This window comes from Arthroderma uncinatum (genome assembly GCF_011692745.1).
Source record: "Arthroderma uncinatum strain CBS 119779 chromosome Unknown scaffold1, whole genome shotgun sequence".
Classification (NCBI taxonomy): domain Eukaryota; kingdom Fungi; phylum Ascomycota; class Eurotiomycetes; order Onygenales; family Arthrodermataceae; genus Arthroderma; species Arthroderma uncinatum.
Genome location: NW_022983863.1, coordinates 6069461 through 6096544, shown reverse-complemented (window position 1 = coordinate 6096544; position 27084 = coordinate 6069461). Strand labels below are relative to the sequence as shown.

At 48.3% G+C, this 27084-nt stretch overlaps 4 protein-coding genes across 4 annotated transcripts; 1 reads left to right on the top strand and 3 right to left on the bottom strand.

Annotated features, from left to right (window-relative positions):
• Positions 1-380: 380 nt before the first annotated feature.
• On the bottom strand, positions 381-3921 carry GIQ15_01806 (fatty acid hydroxylase; the record flags this gene model as incomplete). The annotated part of the gene is made up of 7 exons (XM_033549223.1): positions 381-1256; positions 1315-1862; positions 1922-2899; positions 2951-3279; positions 3338-3485; positions 3543-3749; positions 3813-3921. The coding sequence occupies 7 exons, from the start codon at positions 3919-3921 to the stop codon at positions 381-383; spliced, it is 3195 nt and encodes a 1064-aa protein (XP_033410174.1).
• An 8383-nt stretch (positions 3922-12304) lies between these two features.
• On the top strand, positions 12305-21283 carry GIQ15_01805 (shikimate dehydrogenase; the record flags this gene model as incomplete). The annotated part of the gene is made up of 9 exons (XM_033549222.1): positions 12305-12611; positions 12782-13059; positions 13123-13248; positions 13319-15045; positions 15117-15743; positions 16257-16941; positions 17014-21087; positions 21151-21195; positions 21263-21283. 9 exons carry the CDS (start codon positions 12305-12307, stop codon positions 21281-21283), a joined length of 7890 nt encoding a protein of 2629 aa, XP_033410173.1.
• A 495-nt stretch (positions 21284-21778) lies between these two features.
• On the bottom strand, positions 21779-23887 carry GIQ15_01804 (Naf1p; the record flags this gene model as incomplete). Its single annotated transcript, XM_033549221.1, has 1 exon — positions 21779-23887. The coding sequence occupies one exon, from the start codon at positions 23885-23887 to the stop codon at positions 21779-21781; it is 2109 nt and encodes a 702-aa protein (XP_033410172.1).
• A 531-nt stretch (positions 23888-24418) lies between these two features.
• Positions 24419-26827, bottom strand: GIQ15_01803 (uncharacterized protein; the record flags this gene model as incomplete). The annotated part of the gene is made up of 1 exon (XM_033549220.1): positions 24419-26827. One exon carries the CDS (start codon positions 26825-26827, stop codon positions 24419-24421), a length of 2409 nt encoding a protein of 802 aa, XP_033410171.1.
• Between the last annotated feature and the right edge of the window lie 257 nt (positions 26828-27084).

Below are 27084 nucleotides of genomic sequence, written 5' to 3'. Positions count from 1 at the left end.
GTTTTCGCGAGTTGCGCAGTGAAGTCATTTCGAGGCTGACAGAACAAACAATAGGGCCCGGACTGCATAGTCTTATCAGGGCGAGGGGGAATCTATCCAAAATTGATCGCGCATGTGCACGTCAACAGAAACCTCATATTATCTCGTTGACGTGTGTTTTGTATGGGATGCGGCTTGGAAGTTGCGCGTGTTTTTTAGCTTTCAAGTTTCGCGGTGGAAACGATTTAGCCGGATTATGTAAGCATTTGCTCTGTCCAACTTCGATATAAATTCTTCCCCCTTTGCGATATGATATATACACATCTTCTTTTCCTTTGTATTTAGCTATAGATATGTATCTATACAAGGCAAGCTTCGCCTAACCAGGGCTTGATATGTGCCTAAGCGAAGACATCAGAGGAGTAGCGATCGCTCTTGATCTCCTGAAACCATCTCTCAACATCCTCATCTGTTTTCGGCCTGCCAACGGAGTCGCAATAGTCCTGGAAGATCTTCTTTATGGTTGCGGCGACACCTTCTCCGACCATACTGGTTCCGCAGACGTATAGCTTCGCGCCCTGGTCAAAGACCTTTCTCATTTCCTCCCTCTCCTCCCAGAGTCTGTCCTGCACATGTCGGCAGCCCTTGCTCTGTTCACTTGCCTTGGAAAACGCGTAGAAGACCTTCACCACTCCGTCCTTCTCCCACTGCTGGAGCTCGTCCTTGAAGAGTTCATCCTTTTCAGGTTCCCTGCAGCCGATAAAAAGGTATGCCGGAGCAACCATTCGACCCGCTTGTGCTTGGATTGCCCGTTCTTGTATGAAGCCTCGGAAGGGAGCGAGACCCGTTCCAGCACAGAACATCATGAGAGGCGTGTTCTCGATATCCCTGGGAGGGTGGAAGTTTCCATGGCTTGTCTTCACCGCAACATGAATCCTATCACCTTCTTCAACCTTGGATAGGAAATTCGACGCCACACCAAGGAATCGTTTCGAATCAGCGATCCTAGACGGCGCATCAAGGACCGACCACGTAATAGACGCTACTGTCGGGTCTGCCAGAGGGGACGAAGATATCGAATACTGGCGAATGCGCATAGGTGGCAGCATCGCAAGGAAGTCACCCAAGGGCAGCTCAGCAGAAGGATATTCTTCGAGCAGGTCCAATGGAGAACGGCGCTTTTTCAAAATTTCATTATCAAAGTTCTCCTTAGCAAGAGAAAGGACTTGCTCGCGGGTCCGCTCGTCCGGGATACTAGCAGCAATACGTGCAACGTTCTACCAGAAATTGTGAGTTTGTTGAACAGAACATTCATCCATCTTTTTTTTTACGTACCTTTCGTGTTGCCGGCTGGCCCAATTCTACATATGCACTCAACACATCCATTGCTGAAACCGGGTGGCCCGTTGGCAGCGTTGTGTTGGCTCCAACCCTGATAGTGAGCAGGGCGTCCCAAGGCAGGTTGTAACGGTTCAGGGCTCGTCGAATATTTCTCTGATCATTGATAGGGAGCACAGCAAGATAATCTCCAGTCTGGTAAGACATCCCGGTAGGGAGTTTCAGGACAATGTGCCTCTTTTCTGGTAGGCCTGCTGCCGTCAAAACCCGGTTGCTGATGATGGTTGCTTCCTTAACATCTTGACGGAGCGTCGACTTGCGGGCTTCCGTATCGATTTCAATTTCGATACTATCCTCTTCTGAAGGGACCGCTTTACCCCCGATAGAGGCCCAAAGTTGCTCATCTTGCCATTTATCAAAGTGGTTGAAGATGTCCCCGTCAGCAACATCCCCAAGTCCGGTTCCCGCAACTCTTGTCGCACCTGACCTCTCAAACTCAGCGTCTAGGAGTTTAGGAATCCTATGAAACGTGGAGGTCCAATCATCTAGGAACGTCAGCAAATAAAGTCTACATCTGGATATCATAGAATTTTGGGATACGTACGGTTTCCGCAGCCATAGACTGCATACTTCACACCAGTCAATGCATTGCTGCCAAGGCTCTGAATCCATTCTACAAAATGGGCGGCATTATCTGGAGGTTGCCCTTCGTAGCTGGAGCATAACAGGACCACAGGTTGGCCCTTTGGTATATTGTCAATGCCCGAATCCAAAGGATTGACCTGAGCCGAGTAGCCACGACCGGACGCATCTCGTGCCAGATTCTGCGCCAGTGCTTCACATGTCCCAGCGTTTGAGCCATAAAGGATTGTCATAGGTTTCTTAGCGGGGCCAGCTGGCGAAGAACTTGCCCTTCTGTCCTGCTCCGCTGCTTTGCCTTCCACTGCTATGTTTCCGTGAAGCATTTTCTCGAGCTGAACAGGGTCGACATTGTGTCTCAGAGTTGCACGCATGAAGAAATCATTAGGCTTGATGGTGAGGGCTTGCTTTATCCGTAGCTGATAGCTTGGATCATCGAAACGCAAGTTGAAATTCTGAAGGAGCATGGCAGCAATGAGTATGGCCTCCTGCCAGGCAAATGGCCTGCCGATACACCCACGCACACCATTTCCAAATGGTTTCCATGAGTTTTTGGGAAGCTTTGCAAAAGCCTCGTCTAGCATCCTCTCGGGCTTGAATTGATCTGCGTCATCACCATAGACTAATGGGTCACGTTGAATCTGTGGAATAAAGCAAACAATTGCTTGCCCCTTTTTGACCTCATACTTCCCGCCAGCTAGGTAGACGGGATCTTCTGTGCCGTCTGGCCGAGCCTGTACTTGGATAGCGATTGCAGACGGCGTGAGTCTGAGCGTTTCTCGCATGCATGCCTCGATATAGGGCAATTTAGACATGTGGTCTACAGTGATGGGGCCACGACCCACGACCTCATCAACCTGGCGCTGTGCGGTTTGATACGCCGACGGGTGCTTGAGGAGATAATAGAACAAAAACGACAGGAGACCACTTGTAGTCTCGTGACCTATGGGGTATCAATGAGCAATTGTATAACTTGAAAGTGAGGTAAACGTACCGGCAATCAAGAAAGTAATCATATTGTTCATTATACTCTCCTCCGTCATATGTTCTCCGGTCTTAACATCTTTCCCTTTTAACATGGCATTTAGTAAGTCTTTCTTGTCGTTGGGGTGGGCCCTCCGTTCTGCAACCAGATCTCCAGCCACCTTTTTCAATAACGCAATATCGGCATCATACTTTTGCTGAGCCGAGTGCATGAAATACTGTACGACGGCTGGTCGACTGGCTCGGGCTCCAGATTCGGCCAGAAAGTCGACCATTGCATTGACAAACGGATGCATCTCCTCGTGGTAAAAAGAGTTGAACCGCGCACCCATTGCGCAACTATAATTCAATCAGCGAATACCACAATATACTTATATCAACTCCATATTATACGTACAGCGCGATTGAGTCGAGAGTCAACCTCGTGAAATCATCGGTCACATGAATCTTTTCGTTGGGACCAAATCGGGCCCATTTGACCACCAACTGTGATGCTATATCATGCATCTCATCAAACATAGACCGAATTGATATCGGGCCAAATGCTATACCTTTATATTAGCGGAGGCGCATCTGATAAAATACCCCATACCATTGCTTACCTGGCATCAGCACACGATGTGCAATCTCCCAATTGTGCTCCCCTGTGTGGGCTGTAAACAGGCCATCCTGGACACCATTCCTTATTTGACCTAAAGCGCCTGAAACTAGCTTCGAGAAACGCTTTTCATCGCAAACCTCATTCATCAAAGCCTGTGTAGTGATGAAGATTCTCTCTTGGCCGCCCAGAGTAAGCTTGAAGATAGGGCCTTTGCCCAGAGCATCCTATCAGCCTAGACCTCATGGGAAATATTCAGAGTACAAGGGCGTACCATATGTGTCCGCGAGGTTTCCAAGCGTAGTATATGTATTTACAAGGTCAAGATTATGGGCGTTGCCAACAATTGGCAATGGTGCCGGACCGGGAATTGGTTCTGGCATGGTTTCAATATATATATAGAGAAGAATGGGAGTATAAGAGATACTTTGTCTCGAGGAATCTTTAGAGAATCTGTCTTCGAGAAGGGAAGCGGGCAGCTATATAAAGGCCAGAGCAGACTGCGGGATGTAACTATGTGAGGGATTGCCATTGACGTCAGCTTAGAGTGAAGCAGTCATGATTGGCCTGGCTATTTTGCACTGAATAACGAGCTTATGTTTTGCGTTCGGTCTCGGCCTTCCCGATCACCGGATAACCTGCCAATAGGGGCCTCCGGGACGACATCCGAGCTGCTATACAAAGCCTTATATCAAAATAGAAAATGGCCGTCCATCCGTTGATGCGAGCACCAATATTGCATTAAAATGCATTCTTGCCGAGGTTCCAGATACATAGTTACAGGTCAGGTGACCTGACGATACTCAGCCGAGGCAGACGTTGTTGCTAGGACGGAGGATACAGAGGCGCCGTAGCTTGGTAGAGATGTAAAGATTCGTTCTCTGCTGTCATAATGGTCACCATATGGTCACTGTCTATCAAAAAAAAAAGGTCCTATAGCCTAGTTGGTTAACTATTTACTCGGTGTTTACCGTCAGCACACTACATTCTGTGGTTTAATACCGTAATAGTGGTAATGGTAAATACGGCTTAGTCATATCTGTTTTCTTCTGGCGCATTTTCGCGGGTTGAGACATCCAGCTACTTCGATATCAACCAAAACAAACCCCCTAATAAGCCTCTGTGGGCACCCTGTTAAGTTAGTATGCCTGGAAAGACGAGGCCAATTGAGAAATTTGCGCGGGCGACTGCGAAATGCTCCGTTGAAGTGAGACCTCCCGAGTGATCTAATCCAGTCTTGGGGAAATCCTTGTTGACACCAGTCTAGGCCACGGCTTATGGCAAATGCATCCTGGCCGATTACACCGCAGTGTCCAAGGACATGTGTGCTAAGGAGTTCATGAGGTTGAAAGACTGTTATTTGGTAGCTATTCATGCGACCTCTGTTTTTTTATACAGGCTGCTAACTACGATTGAAGGCGGCAGCGAAGCGGCGATAAGCCATGCAAAATACAATACCATCAACATAGGCCAACTAATACTGTCTCTGGTCTGCACTTACGGAGATTCAGTTCTGGTAGACCAGAAATTTCGTCTAAATTTGTATCTAAACACTATAAATCATATGAACTATCTTTTTATAGCTTGACTAATCGGAGCATGAACGTTGCCTTTTGAACTTCTTGAACCTCTTCCATGATCACCGATTGCTCTACGTCTGGAATTTTACCCTCGACTTCGGTAATGACGTGTTGGTCCATGGGCCTCCGAAGCGCCTTTTCAAGAGCCTTTGCTTGTCTATCGAAAATCCCCTCTATTCCAATCGCATCTGGATCAGACAGAACACGATATTCCATCCCAACATCGTCAGTCACGAGCAAGCCAGCCTTCTTTCTAAGTCGTTGGACTCTGTTGACAATCTCTCTTGCAATGCCTTCATCCGCAAGCTCGGGGTACAAGGTTGCATCCAAAATGGTAAGCACATCATCGTCGGTGTTGGTTTCTAGCTGGGAAGAGGCTTCATCCTGTTTCAGTCCTCGCTTAACCACGAGGTCACCCGCGATCAGCTCAATTCCATCGACCAATATCTTGCCAGTATCAACATAATTCTTCACGTCATTGCTGGAGAGAGATGGTAGCGCTTTCTTCACTTTTTGCACATCCTTCTTCAATTTCTTGCCGAGAACGGGCCAATCAGCATCAACGCTATATTGAACGTTATACTTTGCTTCGTCCGATGAGAGGATTAGGTCGCGGATGTTAAGCTCCTCAACAATGTATGACTCCAATGAACGTACGTCATCCAAGTACTCCTGATTCTTGTGTATAACGACAAGGGATTTCAGTGGGCACTTCAGACCAATGGTTCGGCGCTCACGAGAGACTCTGCCAAGTTCTATGACTTTCTGCATCCTTCCGACTTGTCTCTCGATGGTCTCATTGAAGAGCTCATCTCGCACTTCTGGGAATGGGAGGAAGTGAACTGATCGGCTGTCTTCTCCTCGAAGCTCCTCTGGGATATGAGGTAGGAGGCGGGTGTAAATAGTGTCGGTGATGAAAGGCGTGAAGGGGGCGAGTCCACGAACCAAGGTATATAGAACTTCGAAAAGGGTGTTGAGGGCATGCTGGGTATCGTCCAATCCTAGCTCGCCCTTTAGACGCCTTCGATTGAATCGGATATACCAGTTGGTTGTGTTATCGATGAGTTCCAGCAACCTTGGAACAACGGTGTAGAGCCGGTAACCAGCCATCTCTTCATTCACGAACTTAAGCAAACTCTGACAGCTGGCCAATATCCAGCGGTCCATGACGTTTGTGTTCTTCGCTTCGGCAGTGGGATCAAAGACATAGTCGATGTTTTCAACTTTCTTCAACAAGGCGACCTGGCCCTCAAAGAACTTATAACTGTTCCACAGGGGGAGGAGAACCTTGGAAACGATCTCCTTGACACCTGATTCCTTAAACCTCAATGGCTCTCCACGGACAACTGGAGAGTTGATGAGATACAAACGAAGTGGATCCGAGCCATAACGGTCCATAACGAGGGTCGGGTCTGGATAGTTTTTCAGACGTTTTGACATCTTCTTTCCATCCTCCGCAAGAACGATACCGTTGACAACACAGTTTTTGAATGGGAGTTTTCCAAAAAGATGTACTCCAAGAACCGCGAGAGTGTAGAACCATCCACGGGTCTGGTCAAGACCTTCCGCAATAAAGTCACCGGGGAACTTTTCTTCAAAACGCTCTTTGTTTTTGAATGGATAATGCTGAGATGCATACGGCATGCTTCCGGACTCAAACCAGCAGTCAAACACCTCATCGACACGGCGCAGTACGCCCTTTCCTTTCTTGCTAGGGATGGTGATGTGGTCAATTTTGTCGCGATGAAGGTCTGTTAATTCGCCGGTGTATCCACTCAATTCTTTCAACTCCTCGACACTGCCCACCGCGACGATTTCTTCATAATCCTCACTGGCCCACAGCGGGATCGGCGTGCCCCAATAGCGGTTTCGAGAAATATTCCAGTCTCTGGCATTTGCTATCCAGCTCGCGAATCGCTTGTCCTTGACAAAAGATGGAACCCAGTATGATTTTTCGATAGATTCCAACAAGTCAGGGATGATAGGTGTGACTTTAACAAACCATGAAGGCACGGCCCTATAGATCAAAGGGGTATCAGATCTCCAGCAGAAAGGATAACTATGGGTAATCTGGCTATCCACAACAATACGGCCCGTGCCCTTGAGATGCTTGATAATGGCCTTGTCGGCCTCCTTAACATTCATTCCTGCAAAATGCGTAACCTCCTTAGTGAAGTTACCCCTTTCATCAACGGGGTTGGGAGGCAGTCTGTGCTCGTTGATAACACCCGCTTTCATGGCGACATTGTAATCCTCCTCACCAAAGGCGGGAGCCTGGTGGACGATTCCAACACCACTATCAGCAGTGACGTATGTTGCGGTCAGTACACGGAACCCATCATCCTTGAACTTATCATAAAAGTAATCGAAGAGAGGCTCATATCTCCACCCTTCCATATCAGACCCCTTGACGCGCTCTAATATCTGGAATTTTGCCTTCTTGGGGTTTTTGTATAGAGTCCCCAGCAACGCTTCTAAAATATAATAGTTCTTCCCTGACGCCTCATCCCGAATCTTGATATATTCGAAATCTGGGTGCACCGCAAGGGCCGTATGAGATGGAAGGGTCCAAGGTGTGGTCGTCCAGGCTAGCAGACATGTCTGAGGGTCGTCGAGGAGAGGAAAGGAGACGACAACAGCTGGATCTTGGACGTCCTTGTAATTTTGTTGAGCCTCGAAGTTACTTAATGGTGTGTTCAGTGCCGTCGAGTAAGGCATGACTTTGTACCCACGGTATACGGCACCTTTCTCAAACAATTGTTTCAATATCCACCAGATAGATTCCATAAAGGTAGTGTCCATAGTCTATGCGCAATCCTCGTCAGCATTGTAATCCTCCCGTCACTTTTGGTCACACCCGGCACCGAGAAAGCTACTCTACCTTGTAATCGTTATCGAAGTCGATCCAACGACCCAACCTGTCGATAGTCTGCCTCCACTCAGAGGAGAATCTCATGACAATGGCCTTGCATTCAGCGTTGTATGCGGCGAGACCGATCTTCTGCACGGCTTCTGACCCCGACATCCCCAGCATCTTGTCGATTTCATACTCGATCGGCACGCCGTGCGTATCCCAGCCAAATCTGCGCTCGACATGATATCCCTTCATCGACCAGTATCGAGGAATAATGTCTTTGATCGTGGAAGCAAGAAGATGCCCGTAGTGGGGTAATCCGGTCGCAAATGGCGGGCCATCGTAGAAGGTATACTCTTTTTTGCCCTGAGACAGTTCTACCTGTCGTTCAAAGGCCCGAATCTCCTTCCATCGTTTGAGGACGGCCTCCTCTTCCTTTGGAAAGTCGATCGACATGGCGTGGAGCGAAACGTGTGTTCTTGACTGCTGTTGTATGTAGGATGTGGGGGAAATGGCAGCTATTTAACACATAAATTTTTGTGGTGGTGAGTCAGCGCGATGTGACTCCTTGCCTGTCCGTATAAAAGGGGCAGCGTCTTTCTACAGGCTTCTCGCGGAATTTTGTTCTCCGTAGGACGATGGATGAATCAAAGGTCCTTCTATCCAGAGATTATAAGCATGCAGGGGTGTACAGTTCATAATAATAGTAATATTTCGTGTCTCATGACTCAATATCAAGCCTGCTCTAGTCTGCGAGTACGTAGATTTAAAAAACGAATTCAAGCTGCCAATCATTCTACCTCCGACTCCTCTTCATCTTCATCCTCATCTTCGTCATCGTCGTCGTCGCTCTCATCGATGTCCGATACTTCTTCGCCCAGAGCCTTCAGACGCTTCTACAGTCAAAGTTAGCGATATCCGGGGGGGGGGGGGGGGGGGGGGGGGGGTGTTAGGAGGCTGATGGCGGCTTACTTTATCTGCTCTTCTCTTTGCTTCCAGGTCGCTAAACACTATTAACAGATCCTCAAGTTCGCTCTGTGCTGATTGGCGAGCAGCTTCACTCTCTTCGCTATCCTTTCGTAGCTTCTCGGCCGTTTTTCGCGCTTCCTTCAGCTCATTCTCCAGCGTCTTGTTGTGTTCCTGTGCCTCCTGTGCCTTTTCATCGGCTCGTCGGTTCTTTGATTCTAGAGCCGAGAGTTTGGCCGAATACTCCTCATGCGCAGTTTGAAGATCTTGGATGTGGTCCTTGTTGGCTTTTTCAAGGCTCGCCTCCAGCTTCTGCACTGTTTGCTTCAAATCCGTGGCCTCTCCCTCGTGTATCTCTCTGAGCTTGGTGGTTCGTCTTTCGTGCTCCATAGAGGACTGTTTTAATTGCGTATCGAGGGCGTGCACCTGGTCGTTATGTTTCTTGAGTAGCTCGTTCGTTGTCGACCTGCTCTGCTCTTCTAATCTAGATATTTCGGCTGCATGTGTTTTTTGCAGTGTTTCATTAACTTGATTGAGCCTGTGCAGCTCGCGATCGCTGGAATCTTTGGTTCGTTTATGATCCAAATGCTCTTGGTCCAGTTTGCGTTGTAGATCCAACATCTCTAATTCCAGATTTTGAATTGTCTGCGCCCGATCTTCAGCTTGAGCTCTAAGACTGTCCACTAGCTCGCGTGATATCCCCTTCTGGACACCATTAGCCATCACAGGAACCTCCATGCCTGGATCGCGGTCAATGGCTCTGATTAGCCGACTGAAGTTGTCCTTTAAGAAATCGACGAATGTCTTTTTAAAGAATATTTCAGGAAGCCCAGAGTCTTGTTGCCCCTGGGTGGTTTGGGGTAGAACCTCAAAATCGCGAACCAGTGGGTGTTCTCGGAGTTTTGTGATTTTGTCGATATATAGTTCTCTTCCCAACCTACTGATTAACAGTTGGTGGAGAGTCGATCGTGGGATCGGAGAGTCCTTTGACGAGAATTCGTAAATTATTCCAAGTAGAATAGCGCATAGCCCTGGAAGCAGTGAGTCTGGGGAAACTTCTTGCTTCGCCTCTTGGATTAGGCTTTGAACACTGCTTCCTTCGCCTAAGAAGTCGTTAACAACATCTGGGTCTTCATATAGCCAACCACAAAGTAACATTAAGTATCCAATCGATATCCTCTCATCGTCATTTCTTTGGATGCCTGTGATCAAATTACCAGCTATTGCCTGCACACAAGTTATTACCTCTTCTCCATTCTCGGCATCACCTTCGGTAACTTTCATCGCGGCAGCCTTGGCTTCAGGGTCTTCATATATCAGGTGGAATAACAAGACAGAGGCCAGCCATGTCTGGTAAGGATCATTCGAAACATGGAAATCCGACGGCCGGATAAGGATTGATAGAATGTTTGGAATTTCGTCGCCGCCACCAATGTGTCCGCTGATTGCTCTGTTTAGGAAGTGAAGCTTAATTCCGGGGTGGTTCGTGAAAAAGGCCTGGACACAATCGCACGATGCAAGGCGTGCGTCCAGAAGGTGGATTGGGCCTTGCTGCAGGGTCAGCCGGAGCAATGCTTCCAACACGTTAAGCCGCTCCACAGTCTGGGCTGGCTTGTTCCCATTGACGAGTTGTTGATCGGCGGGAGTAGTTGTTATCACAACATCCAGATCTGAAAACTTTTCTTGAAGCGTAGCGTTTGCACAGATCAAATCTGACGCTGCTAGGAGAGCCTTCAATTGGAAATTAGCATGTATATTAGGAGCATCTAAACGGTGAGAGAGTGCCGACCTTGGCTTTGAGAGCAACGTCAAAGTCCTCTTTAAACGCGGCTCTCAGTAATTGTTCCATGGTTCCACTTTGCCAGAAAGTGGTTTGATTTACTGGAGTGCTGATTCCACGTTTTACAAGGAACAGCTGGATAATAGCAAGAATTCCCCATATATTTTTATTTCGCTGCTCCAGCATCCAGGGTGGGAATTCTTCGTCGGGCTTGGGGTCTTTCATCGCATCATCTAGAAGCATCACGAGCTTCCTCACACAACCAGTCTCTCGGAAAAACGACTGGTTCGAAGGATTTATCTGCAAAAGGTTTCCCAGAAGGGCAAGACAATCCTCAACCGTCCTGGATCCGTGTTTGAGTGACCCCTCCGCTTCAATTAACGAAAATATTCGGTCAAAGGCATTTTCAAAAGCGACCACCTTTTGTAATTCAGCAGACGAGATGGTAAGTGCGATAAGGAGGAGAAGTGCTTCTACAACATGAGTCAAAATTTAGTAGCCACCACCAAATTTGAAGGCATTGAATTCGTCCGTACCATTACGTGCTGGCTCCCTTGAGTCGCTCAAGACCGCAACAACTCTTGATATGCCCAAAGGCGCTGTCAAAATGCATTCTTGAGTCCTCTCTGGCCGGGCGGTGGAAATTTGAGAAATTAATTGGAGGGAGTAGAGTCTGGAATAGAATTCCTTGGTGTCTAGGAGGTCGAGTAGTATTGTAATATTGTCCTGCCTCTGTTCGTAACTTCGTTAACACCTATCTTCTGCCCAGTATAAAAATGAGGCACGCACTTGAGTGAATTCATCAGCAAGCCATAGTGCTAGCTCATCCGATGCTTCTGGCTATTCATGGAAACATCAGCTTTTCGGTAATTTGTGCAGTTACACCAAATTCACGACTCACACTATTCTCCTCTGGAGAAAATAGCATCAGCAAGGTCTCTAGAACCAGCTTGATGGTGTCCACGTCTTCGACATCGTTACGGAGGGATGCGATCAGTGGCCTCAATGCCTCCGATGCAACAGACGCAGGATATCCCTTGGCGAAGCTCCGAAGGCCAAGTATCGCTGCCCGGCGGTCTTCCAGCAGCGTCGAGCTCTGTAGCCGACTGCTCAGCGTATTTATTGTGTCTGTCGCTGTCTGCCGGGCGGGAGCTTGGGATTCGAGAATACGAAACATCGTGTGCTATGTGACCGAAACAGCACCATCACCGCGGGTCAATGATGTCGCACATTTTCATATAGTTCAAGTATAAATCCGAATAAGTTACGCGCACTGAATATATCCAGGTCTGTCCCCCCCTTTTCACTTCACGAACTCGATGTCGGTGGTAAACATGTTCAGTCGTAGTTTGTTGCTCCAGCTAATTAAAGATATCACGTGACTTAGATTAGGTTTCGGAAAAATATCGATCTTATTTCCAGCTTCAAAGTTGAAGCCGAAGTTCGATGCGAAGAGCAATAGCAGAGCGAAGAGGACAGGCTCAGTCGACGCGCTCGTCATCCTAGTTCCGCGGTGCAGACAGCCAGCGCAAGGCAGTGCAAGGCGAAAGACTGGACTTTTATCGCCGTCTCGGCACCTAGTCGCGATGGGTGTCCCAGCCCTCTTCCGATGGCTCTCCTCCAAGTATCCCAAGATCGTTTCCGCCGTCGTTGAAGAACAGCCCGGGGAGATAGACGGCCAGGAAATTCCGGTAGATACGACCAAGCCAAATCCAAATGGCGAAGAAATGGATAATCTCTACCTGGACATGAATGGTATTGTCCATCCATGCACGCATCCGGAGGGCAAACCTCCACCAGCGAACGAGGGCGAGATGATGCTGGAGATCTTCAAATACACAGACAGAGTGGTTAATATGGTCAGGCCAAGGAAGCTGTTGATGATCGCTGTCGGTATGTCGGGCTTACAGCTGTGGGGAATTTAGGAGGTCTCCCCTCGGACGGCTACATTATATGCATGATGTGTTCATAGTCGCCAAGGGGAGTTGCAACCTTTCATTCTCTTTCCAGTCAATTATTAATTGTGTTATATATCAAAATACTAATTACGGTTGGCTCTCTAGATGGCGTCGCTCCCCGTGCGAAAATGAACCAGCAACGCTCCCGTCGATTCAGATCTGCACAGGATGCGAAAGCAGAAGACGAGAAGAAGGAAGAGTTTGCCAAGTTGCTTAAGAAGCAAAACCGGGGTAAAGGGGACATGGTAATTTCGGAGGAAGTGATCACAAAAACTTGGGATACCAATGTTATCACGCCTGGTACACCATTTATGGACATACTTGCCATGGCATTGCGCTATTGGGTTGCGTATAAACTTAGCACGGATCCAGGTTGGGAGAAGGTAGGCCACATGCGATATAGTCAAATTATCCGTTCGGTTCTTATTAATATTGTTTTCCTTTAGATGAAAGTTATTATCTCCGATGCGACTGTTCCAGGTGAAGGAGAGCATAAAATTATGGAGTTCATTCGTTCACAGCGTTCTTGCCCAGAGTACGACCCGAATACGCGACACGTAATATATGGATTGGTTTGTGATCTCCAAAACTATATCTTCGGTTTATGGTTTATTCCACTGCTAACAGTGTCGTGTCAATTAGGATGCCGATTTGATCATGTTGGGATTAGGCACTCATGAGCCACACTTCCGTGTTTTGCGAGAGGATGTCTTCTTCCAGGAATCCAAGGCTAGAACGTGCAAATTGTGTGGGCAAGCTGGTCATATGGCGGAAGCTTGTACGGGGAAAGCAAAGGAGAAACGAGGGGAATTTGACGAGAAACAAAAGGGAAGCCCCCTGAAACCGTTTATTTGGCTTCATGTTTCGGTACTTCGTGAATATCTGGCTGTAGAAATGCAGGTCCCTCAACAACCATTTCCATTCGACCTTGAGAGAGCTTTGGATGACTGGGTCTTCATGTGCTTTTTCGTTGGTAACGATTTCTTACCCCATCTCCCATCTTTGGAAATTCGAGAAAATGGCATAGACACCCTTATTGCAATTTGGCGCGATAACATCCCCCAAATGGGCGGCTACCTGACAAAAGATGGCCGTGTCGACTTGGGAAGGGCCCAATTGATTTTACAGGGCCTAGCAAAGCAAGAGGATGCTATATTTCGCCGTCGGCGACAGACTGAAGAGCGAAGGAATGCCAATGCCAAAAGACGCCAGGCTGAAGACCGCCAGCGCAACAGCAACAACAATGATCACGCACGCAAGAGGCGAAGAGGCTCCCACGGCGCCGAGCCTGCACCGGACATACCTCTTGTCGTGCCAGGCAAAGGTGGGCTAACCAGGGCAGATAGAGAGTTGACACATTCCATGGTGGTTAATCGTGGTGCTGTCTATAAGGCGAACATGGCAAACAAAAGTGCTGCCGCTGCTCTTAAAGCCCAGCTTTTGTCCGGCGGAGCTGCAGAGGAAAATGCGGAAGAGGAGGAAGCTGCTGAACCGGCGCCTTCAGGTGCATCCGGCTCTGCTCTCGGAAAGCGGAAATCAGATGTGTTTGAGAACTCGAATGCAGAGACTGAAACAGATGCAACAAGCGCGGCCCCAGAAAAGCCAAAGGAGGATGAAATGCCTCCAGACACCGTACGGCTTTGGGAAGACGGTTATGCAGACCGATACTATGAACAGAAATTCAAGGTAGATCCCAAGGATATTGCTTTCCGCCACAAGGTAGCGCGGGCATACGTCGAAGGCCTGAGCTGGGTTCTTCTGTATTATTTCCAAGGTTGTCCATCCTGGACATGGTATTATCCTTACCACTACGCGCCCTTCGCTGCGGATTTCGTTGATCTCGGCGAAATGGATGTACAATTTACCAAGGGATCACCCTTCAAGCCATTCGAACAGTTGATGGGTGTCTTGCCAGCAGCTTCGAACCATGCCATTCCTGAGGTATTCCGAGACCTGATGTCAGATGAGAACAGCGAGATTATCGACTTCTATCCAGAGGATTTCCCCGTGGACCTAAATGGGAAGAAGTTTGCATGGCAGGGAGTTGCTCTGCTACCATTTATCGATGAGGCACGGTTGCTGGGAGCCATGGGCAAGCGATATCCCTTCCTATCGGAAGAAGAGCAAGCCCGTAACGCCATGGGGAAGGATGCTCTACTCCTGTCTGAGAGACACCCGCTTTATGAATCACTGACAGCCAATTTCTATTCCAAGAAACAAGGCACGACCAAACTCAAGCTGAATATGCGTATCAGCGAAGGTTTAGGTGGGAAGGTCGAGAAGGATGAATCATATCTACCTCACAGCTCTCTGTCTCTATCGGTAACTGGCGCTGAAATTCCCACGCTCGACGAAGATCGGTCTATAAGGTTAGTCATACTCCGTTAATATATTCTTCAATGTGTAAGAGATTGCCATGCTAACGCTACCCGTAACACAGTGTTTACTATGAGATGCCCAAGTCAATGCACGCCCATAAATCGATGCTGCTACGGGGCGTCAAGTTTAACGATCCGGTCCTCGATAATTCAGACTTGGAAATTACCAGGAACAAAGCACGACACTCTGGAAGATCCTTCGGCGGCGCGCCTTTCCAATCCAACCGCGGCGGCAGAGGGAGAGGAGGTGGAAGAGGAGGCCAGATATCGTATGCCAGCAACGACCGTCCCAATCCATTTGCAGCTCACCTGCCTCCGGGGTATGTTCCACCACCGCATATGGGAGGAGGAGCAGCGCCTGGATGGAACCCACCACCGCCAGGCACCCATGGGGCGTATAATGGCCCGCCACAGCCTGGTCCTGACCGATATCGATCTCAGGGAGGCCATCAAGGCCACTCTCAACGGGGCGGATATGGCGGTGGATACGGAGGCCATCACCAGCAGCCACCGCAGAACTGGGGCCAGCAGCACAACGCGCCAGGGTACAACAACGGTCCTCGCAATTCGTACCAGGACAGACAGCATGGCTACCAGGGCGGCGGCGGATACGGGCGTGGAGGATCCCATGATGGCAGGGGTGGCTATAACTCGAGGGGATCTGGGCGTGGTCGCGGTCGCGGCGACGGGTACGGCAGGTATTAAGCAGGCCTCACTCGCTTAGTCTACGTATAATGTACGAATAGAATGCTGAGACGCTCGCATCCGTCTTCTCTTCTTCTTTTCTCTTCTTCTTCGTCTTGTCTTCTTCATCTTTTCTTCTTTTTCTTGTCTATTATTAGAAGTTGTGCATGGGCGGTGAAGGGCGGCAGAAACCAACTTCTCCCAAAAAATAAAAATCGCCTTTTTGGGGCTTTTTGTATAGCTTCAAGAGACTCAATTCGTTTGTTATTCTTAGTCAATCTTATACATGCTCTTGTTTTGTGCTTCGCGCGTCAATATTTGGGCTGTCGCCGCTGTTCACGCCGCTGCCGCCGCCTAGTCTCCGATCATCGGGCTATTACTCATAGCTCAGGGAGCTTATTCTTAGTGAACAAAGATCTCATTTTTCGGTATTTCTCCATCGATCTTTATTGGACATAGAGGGCGTGTCCTGACGACCTTTGCTAACTCGACCGTCTCCTATCTCATGATGAATTAAGTCGCTACATTGACTCATCTCGCTATAATTCTACTGTCAAGGCCGTTGAAGAGAGCGTTGCCCCTCCCCTGTCAATAGCTCCCCACTTCAGCTTCACGATGAAGCCGACAACGATTCAGATCCTGGGTCGCGACAGCATAATCGCGGACTTTGGAATATGGCGGCGCCATGTAGCCAAAGACCTCCTTGAAACCCTTTCGTCTTCGACTTACATCCTTATTTCTGATACGAATATCGCTCCTCTCTACGTACCGGACTTTCAGAGAGCGTTTGAAGATGCCGCGGCCGAGAAGTCACCCAAGCCTCGACTCCTCACATATAAGATCCCGCCAGGGGAATCCTCAAAGGGCCGTCAGACTAAAGCAGAGATTGAGGATTGGATGCTGAGCTGTCAACCGCCATGCGGTCGAGATACAGTACTGATCGCTCTTGGTGGTGGGGTTATCGGAGATTTGGCTGGATTCGTTGCTGCCACGTACATGCGCGGTATCCGGTTTGTACAGGTGCCTACGACGCTGTTGGCTATGGTCGACTCCTCAATTGGAGGTAAAACTGCAATTGATACGCCGAATGGAAAGAATCTGGTAGGCGCCATTTGGCAGCCTCAGAAAATCTACTTGGATATGGAATTTCTGAACACGCTACCACAGCGAGAGTTTACCAATGGAATGGCAGAAGTTATCAAGGTTGGTTTATCCACGGCGTTTCTCCTCTCTCTCTTGCTGCTCCGAATTGGTGACTCAGTTATAATATCTTAGACGGCTGCGATTTCGAGCGAAGCAACATTTGCAGAGTTGGAAGAGAATGCAGACGCTATAGCCGCAGCCCTGAAAACAGAAAACACCCCTGAGCGCTCACGATTCAGTGGCATCCAGGAAATTCTCAAGAAAACCATCCTAGCCTCCGCCGAATTCAAGGCAGACGTAGTATCCAAGGATGAGAGGGAAGGCGGGCTACGAAATCTTCTTAACTTTGGTCATTCTATCGGCCATGCCATCGAAGCCATACTCGCCCCACAAATTCTCCATGGTGAATGCGTTGCCATTGGAATGATCAAGGAAGTGGAGCTTGCACGCTATCTTGGAATACTTAAAGGTGCCGCTGTGGCCCGTCTTGCCAAATGCCTGACTAGATATGGACTGCCTACGTCCCTCAAGGATGCACGAATTAGGCGGCTGAGCGCTGGAAAGAAATGTCCTGTGGACAAGCTTATCGCATTTATGGCTGTGGATAAGAAAAACGATGGGCCGATGAAGAAAGTTGTCCTTCTCTCTGCCATCGGTCGCACACATGAACAAAAGGCAAGCTCCGTTTCAAATGAAGAACTCAAGGTTGTACTCGCGCCTAGCATTGAAGTCTTCCCTGGCGTTCCAAAATCACTCAAGGTTACCTGCACTCCGCCAGGATCGAAGAGTATATCGAATCGAGCCCTTGTTCTCGCCGCACTTGGCTCTGGAACGTGCCGCATCAGGAACCTTTTACATTCTGATGATACGGAAGTTATGCTCAACGCTTTAGAGGCATTGGGAGCCGCCACCTTCGCCTGGGAGGAAGAGGGTGAAGTACTTGTCGTTAATGGCAAAGGTGGTAAGCTAGAAGCCAGTCCACATGAGCTATACTTAGGCAATGCGGGAACTGCTTCAAGGTTCTTAACTACTGTTGCGACCCTTTCCAACAAAAGGGGGGATGTTACTCACAACGTCTTGACTGGCAATGCTAGAATGAAGCAACGACCAATTGGCGATTTGGTGGATGCTCTTAAAACTAACGGAGTACCCGTGGAATACGTTGAGCAACAAGGAAGTCTCCCCCTCAAGATCTCCGCATGCGGTGGACTTAAAGGCGGGGAGATCAAACTTGCTGCTAAAGTATCATCGCAGTATGTCTCCTCCTTGCTAATGTGCGCGCCATACGCAAAAGAAAAGGTTACTCTCAAACTTGTTGGCGGAAAGCCGATTTCCGAGTCCTATATTGTTATGACTGCCGCCATGATGAAATCCTTTGGAATCCAGGTGGAGAAGTCCGCAACTGAGGAGTACACCTACCACATTCAACAAGGCCGGTATAAAAACCCACCAGAATATGTTATTGAAAGTGATGCCAGCTCCGCAACATACCCCCTAGCAATCGCCGCCATGTCCGGAACTACTTGTACTATTCCCAATATCGGATCGAAATCACTTCAAGGTGATGCTCGGTTTGCAGTTGACGTATTGCGCCCCATGGGTTGTGATGTTAAACAGACAGATTCTTCTACCACCGTTACCGGTCCGGCCAATGGTGCCCTGAAACCCTTGCCCAACGTTGACATGGAACCAATGACTGACGCTTTCCTGACGGCCTCCGTCCTTGCGGCTGTTGCCACAGAGAAGGCCAGCAACACCACGCGTATCTACGGCATCGCAAACCAGCGAGTGAAGGAGTGCAATCGAATCAAGGCTATGAAGGATGAGTTAGCTAAATTCGGAGTTACTTGTCGAGAACATGACGACGGAATTGAAATTGATGGCATCGACCGCTCAGATCTAAAGATCCCAATCAACGGGGTCCATTGCTATGATGACCATCGTGTGGCTATGAGCTTTAGCGTACTCGCCGCAGCCGCAGCGACTCAACCAACGTTGATTCTAGAGAAGGAATGTGTCGGGAAAACTTGGCCGGCATGGTGGGATGTCCTGGCCCAGACATTCAAAGTGAAGCTTGATGGCAAAGAGCTAGCCAAAGGCAATGTCGTTGATAACCGCAAGTCAGCAAAATCTGCCGCATCTATTTTCATCATCGGTATGCGCGGAGCAGGGAAAACAACCAGTGGATATTGTGTTTCGAAGGCTCTCAACCGGCCATTTATTGATCTCGACACCGAGCTAGAAACTGTTGAAGGCATGCCAATTCCAGATATCATTAAGAAAAAAGGATGGGAAGGTTTCCGAGATGCTGAACTAGCCCTGCTCAAACGCATGATCGCTGAGAAGCCCGTTGGATACATATTTGCTTGTGGTGGTGGGATTGTAGAGACAAAGGAAGCCCGCGATCTTCTTATCAATTACCATCAGACCAAGGGAAATGTCTTCCTTGTCATGCGCAACATCAAAAAGGTGATCGAGTTCCTTGAGGTGGATAAGACACGACCAGCGTATGTTGAGGATATGATGGGCGTATGGCTACGCCGAGAGCCATGGTACCAAGAATGCAGCAACCTTCAATACTATAGCCATCACTCCGATAGGAGCGAGCTAGACGCAGCACTACAAGGCTTTACAAGATTCTTGAACGTTGTTATGGGGAATACTGATCACCTTACACGACTGAAGAAGAAGGATCATTCATTCTTCGTATCGTTAACACTTCAAGATCTCCAACCTTGCGCCGATATTCTCAGAACAGCTACTTTCGGATCTGATGCTGTTGAATTAAGGGTTGATTTGCTCAAGGACCCATCGTCTACTTCAGGGGTTCCCTCAATTAATTATGTCGCCGAACAGATGTCTTTCCTACGCTGTCATGTTTCTCTGCCACTTATCTTCACTATTCGTACCAAATCACAGGGTGGACAGTTTCCAGATGACGCCTTTGATAGTGCATTGGAACTCTACAAGCTTGCAATTCGCATGGGATCCGAATTTGTTGACCTCGAGATCTCGTTCCCTGAGGATTTACTGCGAGCAGTAACCGAGATGAAGGGCTTCTCCAAGATTATTGCCTCCCATCATGATGTCAATGGCCATCTCTCATGGTCCAACGGCTCATGGATTCAATACTACAACAAGGCGCTACAGCACGGTGATGTTATAAAGCTTATTGGTGTTGCCAAAACCCTCGAGGACAACATGGCTCTCAAGGAGTTTAAATCCTGGGCGGAGAAAGCCTATCCAATCCCAATTATTGCTATTAACATGGGAAATAAGGGTCGTCTTAGCCGGATATTGAATGGCTTTATGACTCCCGTCTCACATCCAGACCTGCCTTTCAAAGCCGCTCCCGGACAAATCTCGGCGAAGGATATTCGACAAGCCCTCACCCTCATGGGTGAGATTGATTCTAAGAAATTTGCCCTTTTCGGCAAGCCTATCTCTGCTTCACGATCTCCAGCTTTGCACAACGCTCTTTTCGCGCAGTCTGGCTTTCCACACGAATACGGCCTATTGGAAACTGACAAGGTGGAAGATGTTGAAATATTCATCCGCTCGGACGAATTTGGAGGCGCCTCAGTGACTATTCCCCTGAAGGAACATATAATGGCCTTACTCGACGAGATTTCCCCCGAAGCGAAAATCATCGGTGCTGTTAACACAATTGTGCCTGTTACTCCTTCCGATGAAGGTGACAATAGGAAGTCCCCCCTGCTAGTTGGATACAACACCGACTGGCAAGGCATGGCACGCTGCTTGAAAGACGCTGGAGCAGCCTTCTCTAAGGATGAAGTGTCTGCGCTGGTCATCGGAAGTGGCGGCACCGCACGAGCAGCTATCTATTCCCTCCATAGCATGGGATACTCTCCCATTTATCTTGTCGGGCGAACTCCATCGAATCTGTCAAAGTTAGCCTCCAGCTTCCCAGCTGAGTATAACATCCATGTTGTTGAAGATATGAAATCCGTACAGGATTCCCCCAAGGTGGCCATCAGCACTATACCAGGAGATCAAGAAATCGAAACTTCTTTGCAAGGATTGATCAACTCGATCATGAAGAAGAGTACAGATAGCGCCGAGGAGTGCGTTTTGCTAGATATGGCTTATAAGCCGGACGTCACGGCTATCGCGAAACTAGCATCGCCTGCGGGCTGGAAAATTGTTAAGGGGCTGGAAGTCCTAGTTGCTCAGGGTGTCTATCAAGTATGTTTACCCTAATTTACACTCCTAAAAATTTAATAGCCACCTAACAATATTTACTTTCAGTTTGAGCATTGGACTGGCCTGACGCCAATTTATGAAGACGCACGGGTAGGAAATCCTCTCAGTCATTCTTGAAATTTAACTGCTCAATATACTTACTAAAACTTCTTTCCAGGCTGCCGTTATGAACAGTTAAACTCAGACAAAGAATTCTCTAAACTCTAGGCTCAGCCGACCGCCTAGGACACCAAGCCGGGAGCTCCCACCTTCACTCCCTTTGGGCCTTTTTGTTAAGTTCCGATTTTGAATAATTTTAGGATTCAAACTTTCAGCAGAATAAACCATAGATTCCGTGGCTATTTTCATATCTAAATTTTTCCGTTTGCATTTTAACATAATCCCTGTTTACTAAATCATAATTTTTGATATACCGAGGACGCCTGAACCTATAGTATCTATTCATCACGCAAAACTCCAAACAAGTAACACCACCAAGGCGAGGCATATAAGACCCAAGTAGCGTAAACAAACATGACAGGTTAAACTAATAATATACAGTCGTGCTGGCAGGTCATAAAATATTCGCAGGCGGATAAAAATCAAGGACAACGGATATAGACGGGGCTATGGGAGTCATCGCGTAGGTTCGAAAGAAAGAGAACACAGCTCAGAAGGTGTACCAATTTCATACCTAGTTACCAGGGTTTCCATTAGCACCATTAGCTCCGCTGGTCAGCCGTTTTAGAAGGTCTATTTGAGCTTGAACAGCCGCAAAGGAATCAGCAGATGCATTTGGAAGGCCTTGGTTTTGTGCTGGGGCTGGTTGTGTTTGTGGGGGAGTAAATTGATGTTGTTGCTGCTGCTGCTGCTGTTGCATGGCTAAAAAGAAAGCAGGGTTGATATGAGAACCAGGCGGCGGGTATTGGAACATGGGCTGAGTCGAGTTGGAAGGAGATGAGAACTGGAAAGGAAACGGTGGGAGTCCCTGTGACTGGAATGTTCCTGATGGAAAAGAAGCTTGATAAGCTCCGCTGCTGTGCCCCAAGTTACCAGGCATTTGGTTTGGTGCTTGCTGCTGGGGGTGATGTGGAAAAGATGGATTGGATGACTGTTGATACGAGTTTTGTGAATAAGGAGGCTGTTTCTGCGAGTATTCAGAATGTTGCGGTCGAGTTTGCTGGTCTCGATCTCGTGGAAACTGTCGATTACTCTGGCCCTGGGGGGAATTCCTGCTTCCCCTATCGTAACCTCCCCTACCACCTCTCCCTCCACGACCACCTCTGTCATTACCCCTTCCACGGCCCCGACCTCTGCCGCCCCGGAAGGATCTTTCGCCGTATTGTTCTGGTGAGTGTGGCATTTCCATGGGAGCCTCATTTCCCATGAGCTCATGCAGATTTTGAGGTCGAGCAAGCCGTGTATACCCATCGTCCCCTACATTATTATCATCGTAATTGAGCTCGGAATGCCTTAGATTTGAAGGTGGTAAGGCTGGGCCTCTGCCTCTGTTGCTTCCTCCACGTTCAGATTTGCCATCGCGCTTTGATTGACGTTTTTGTTTAAGTTGTCGTTTGTATTCCGCCTCCGCCTCGTCATCAGAAAATTCCATCTCATCGTCTCCTATCTCTTCATCATGTAAGTTGGATGCATCGCTTCCCTTGAGACCCTTGAGTGGCTGCGTGAATACGAAAGTCGAGTGGTCCACAACGTAAAACACAGGCGTTTCTTTCTCTAGGCCGGCCTCTTTGACCGCTTCCGCGTTAGGAAATCGGACTGTGTATAGAGGCTGCTGGACGCGACCAAGTGTTTCAGACACAACACCAATAACATTCAGGTTCACAGAGCATAAAACTGATCCACTTTCTAAGACCTGGTACTCCCCAGAGATGTTTGCTCTCACCAAAACCACGTTCTCGACAATACTCTCGACGTTTCCTAGCAACTCAATCTTCATTTCTGGAGTAATGGTAATGTCTGGCATTGGCACAACCTCGTCGGGTTTTTCATTCGCTGTCCTGACTTCAGCTGCCCCTGCCCTTCCATTACTACCGCCTTCATCATCCGACCCACCTTCAGTGGCCATCAATAGTCGAGCCTGTTCTTCAGGATCCAATAGTTCGTAGTCATCGTCCTCATCGCTCGAGTCACTGGAGTCCGAATCGGTAGAGGAGTCCGAGGAGGATTCGTAGGGTGAAGAATCGACCTCCCACTCAGGATTATCGTCGCCATCGGGTTGGTTTCCAGCAGAGATCAGTCCGTCAGTGGAAGGTGGTATTCCATCAACTAATTCAGCCGCAAGTGCAGCAATATCATCCTCGGCACGCTTAGCAATATCGGATTCTGTATCCGTACCCTCTCTGGCATTCGCAGCACCAGAAGCACTAGGCTCTGCTCCATCCGAGTCTTTATTTCCATCTCCAGACATAACGGTATCGGTTACGCCAGCTTGCTCAGAAGAAGTGTTCATTTTATCGTTAGCGGTTTCGGATGCGCTCTGCTGTGAAGGTATGCCATTATCAATATTCTCTCCGCCATTGCACAGGCTAAGACCGGGGATCATTGTAGGCGGTTTCTCGGATGCTTCCGTCGTCATTATTTCGTCTGTCAAAGAAACAGGTTTATCCGATTGACGAGGGGTTCCTGCATTCAGAGGCGTATTGTAAAAATCACTGCCATCATCAACTCCAGTATCTGCAGCTACTGTAGCAATTTTATCATTCACCACGGCGGCGTTACCTTCAGGGCACGGTTGCTTCGCGGGAGTATGTTGAAAGTCATCTCCCATCACGGTGTCCGCCATGCTAGGCAAGTCTCAAGACGAGAAGTGATAAATGAGGTGCTTCGAGCCCAATCACTGAAATGACACTTCAATGCTGCAGAAATAAAGCTATCAAACAGAGACAACGTTCGCCATGGTCGAGTATTTATATGCAACCTCTTGAAGCTCAAACAACTCTGCAGGTTGGAATATTTTTTTGAGTTTCTCGCGATAAGATAAAACTTGACCCGCTAGTCCGAAAACGGTTTAGCTTACTCACCTCGATTACGATCACGTGTTAACTCTCCAGACGCGCCAAAATTTCGCGTTTTCTATACATTAAACAAGTTTTAGGCACGATTTCTTGATGAACACGACCGATTCATAAACATTCTGTCTATTCGCTAATTCGATAGCCCTCTCCAGATCTTAGGTATCTTCTATCACATATATGCCTAGATATTGCTCACTAAATCCATCACATCATCGCTTCCTAAGATCAACGCTATCAACGCTATCAAATAGTCATGAAACCACGGTCGTGAGCTAAAACTAGAGGGAATAACGCTATTTCTAGACAATTTTGACAGTTGATATGGGATCTAACTGCATACCCAATATCTTGAATAGCATATGCGATTTCACCCTATAGTTCTCAGTCGCGGTCAACGACGGAGGGGGGGTTTGATCCAATAGCCTTTCCCTTTGTTCCAGGCAGTGCTCAAATTCTGACCAGTCCCAGTAACACTCCGGGTTAGACGCCTCGCTTGCTGGCAAGTAACCGCCTGCTCCTCTTGCCTTGGAAAAATTTTCCCATCTCGAACGCCACTTTCCTGGGAGACCTATTCCGGGGAAAACGTCCCATCTGCTACCCAACACCATCCGTGAAAAGTCAATGGCATTCATTAATTCTTCGGTTGCTTTTGCCCATGATTGAATATCGGCAATATGATACTTTAATGCCTTGTATACTGGGTTCCAAGAGTCATCCGATGCTTTCGGGGCCGCGGTTGCAGGTCGTAAAAAGGACCAGCAAAATCGCCGAATGTCCCAAGAGTATTCAGCCGGGAACTCCATCGTATAGTTGATCTTCACTCTTCTTTGTTGCCTAATTGCCATTGTGTCTTTGCCTGAAATTTCCTCTTGGTTTCCCTGATCCATATCCTGAATGAATTTCCAGACGGCAGCTTGGTCGCGGAACATCCACCGGAGCTTTTCATGCATTGCACGCCAATTATCTCTTAACCTTGACTCCATTGCTCTGAAATTTGCCGATGCGAGAATGCTGAAATCAAGAAATGCGAGCCTCGCAAAGCTAGTTTGGTCAACGCCCATGTCCCCAGAAGTGCCTGCTCGCTCGGCTCCACATAATTCCAACAGTCTAGCGTGGAAAGCCAGAATGTTTGTGCATTCCTCTTCAGAAAGCCTTGCATGTATCTCGGCGACGTTACTTTCATCTATATCACAGGGAATGTACCATTTCTCCCCGTTTGCAGGCCGTGATAGGGATATACCGCAAATTGACACGAACGAATATGTGTTCGTCCCAGTATGAGATCTGAGGATAACTGGGCGGTCAAATCCATGTAGGTGGAATATCGAATCGGTCCCTATTTGGTATTCCTTGTCCATTTGAGAAACCAATATGGTGCCATGGTGACTCCGATCTAACGCTATAACAAGTTGATGATCGGGACCCACAAGCACTTTATCCGTGGGAGAAATATCGCATATCTTGAGTGCAGGGATAACCAGCGACCCATTTGCGTCAATATCTATCGCATGTCCAGACCAAGACCGCGGCAGTGACCAGGTATCAAACGAGAAAGGAAAATACACACAAAAGGGGTGCTCTGTCCCGTTGTCTATCTTTGTATTGAACTCCAAATCAACACGAACGGACGGGTCTAGGGGCTGAGACCAGTCAGGAACCCAAGACGGTAAGTTAGGACGCCGGCTGCCGGTTCCGAGCAAATTTAGCGGCCGAAAGTCAAGACGATTCTTTAAGAGGTATGCAGTGATTCCTGTATATATAACCTCGACAGGAAGATTATAGTCTGGGCTAATCTCCGACTCGTTTAGAAGACCAAGACCCGCAAATATCTTATCACGAGGGTCTGAGCATTCATGTGTGATAGCATGGTGCAGTATGCCGGAAATATCCGTACGTATATCTTCTTTCCACAACTTAAACAGCCAGGGCGGAACACAGTTGCGTAAGACGTTGGGCAGAGAAGACCAACATGGGCAAGTCCCCGAGCGCTGACCACAGAGTATTTCAAGGCGGCTAGCAGCAACAGTTTCATGACTAACCCATAGCCTTGAAAAACAACGACGCTGGAAAAGAGATTTAAGAGCGGTTTGCGATTTCTCCTCAGTGGCCGCCACCCGGCTGGACACCAGCGATCCATTCGCAAATAGGTTTAGGAGTTTAAGGGCCCTGTCGCTATCTGGAGAAGGGTTTCCGACAAATACTGTCACCTGGAATGCCTTTGCATAAATATCGTTCATTAAGCCGACCTGTTGCGTCTTGTCGGCGGCATCTTGCTGGTTTATGCAAACCGAGTCAACCCAAACAGGTAGCTCCGTACCCTGATATCGAATAGCTCGAAGCCCATCTTCGCAGTTCTTTGTCACATAAATGATATCCCAGTACGGGCCAATATATACAGGGCAGTTCCTCGTTGGCGTATCACCAGGCTCATCAGACGAAGTATACGACAGGGCCTGGTAAGATGGAGGTGAGGCGCTTTTCAAAGATGAGACCTGTAGATCTCCATGGATCGGACCATCATCCTGATCAGGCAGCAAACGCAGAAGCCTGATCTCGTTTTCAGCCGTAGTCTCGGGGAAGCTATCAAGACCTTCGTGCTTCCCTAGCGTGAGGGTATCTTTGACTTCCGGTAAAGAGGAAACACCCGTGTCATGAAGACAGATATCAGCACGGCTATAACTGACGGCAGAAGGCCAGGTGAGGTTCATGTGAGATCGGGATTCTAGCTGAGGAATTGATGGTATAGAAGGAGTCATTCCGGCTCCTATGTCCTCCCTCGATGATTGAAGTGAACAAGAGCTGCATCGTAATGTACCGCCAACAACTGTAACATCTGGCTGCTGACAGCCCGGTCCATGCCAACGACGCATCATAATAATATCTCGAGTGACTGGTCTTCGTCTGTTTGAACAAGTTCCCTTGAGGATGGAGAGGTAAACAACAGGCAGCTACCCAATCTACCTAG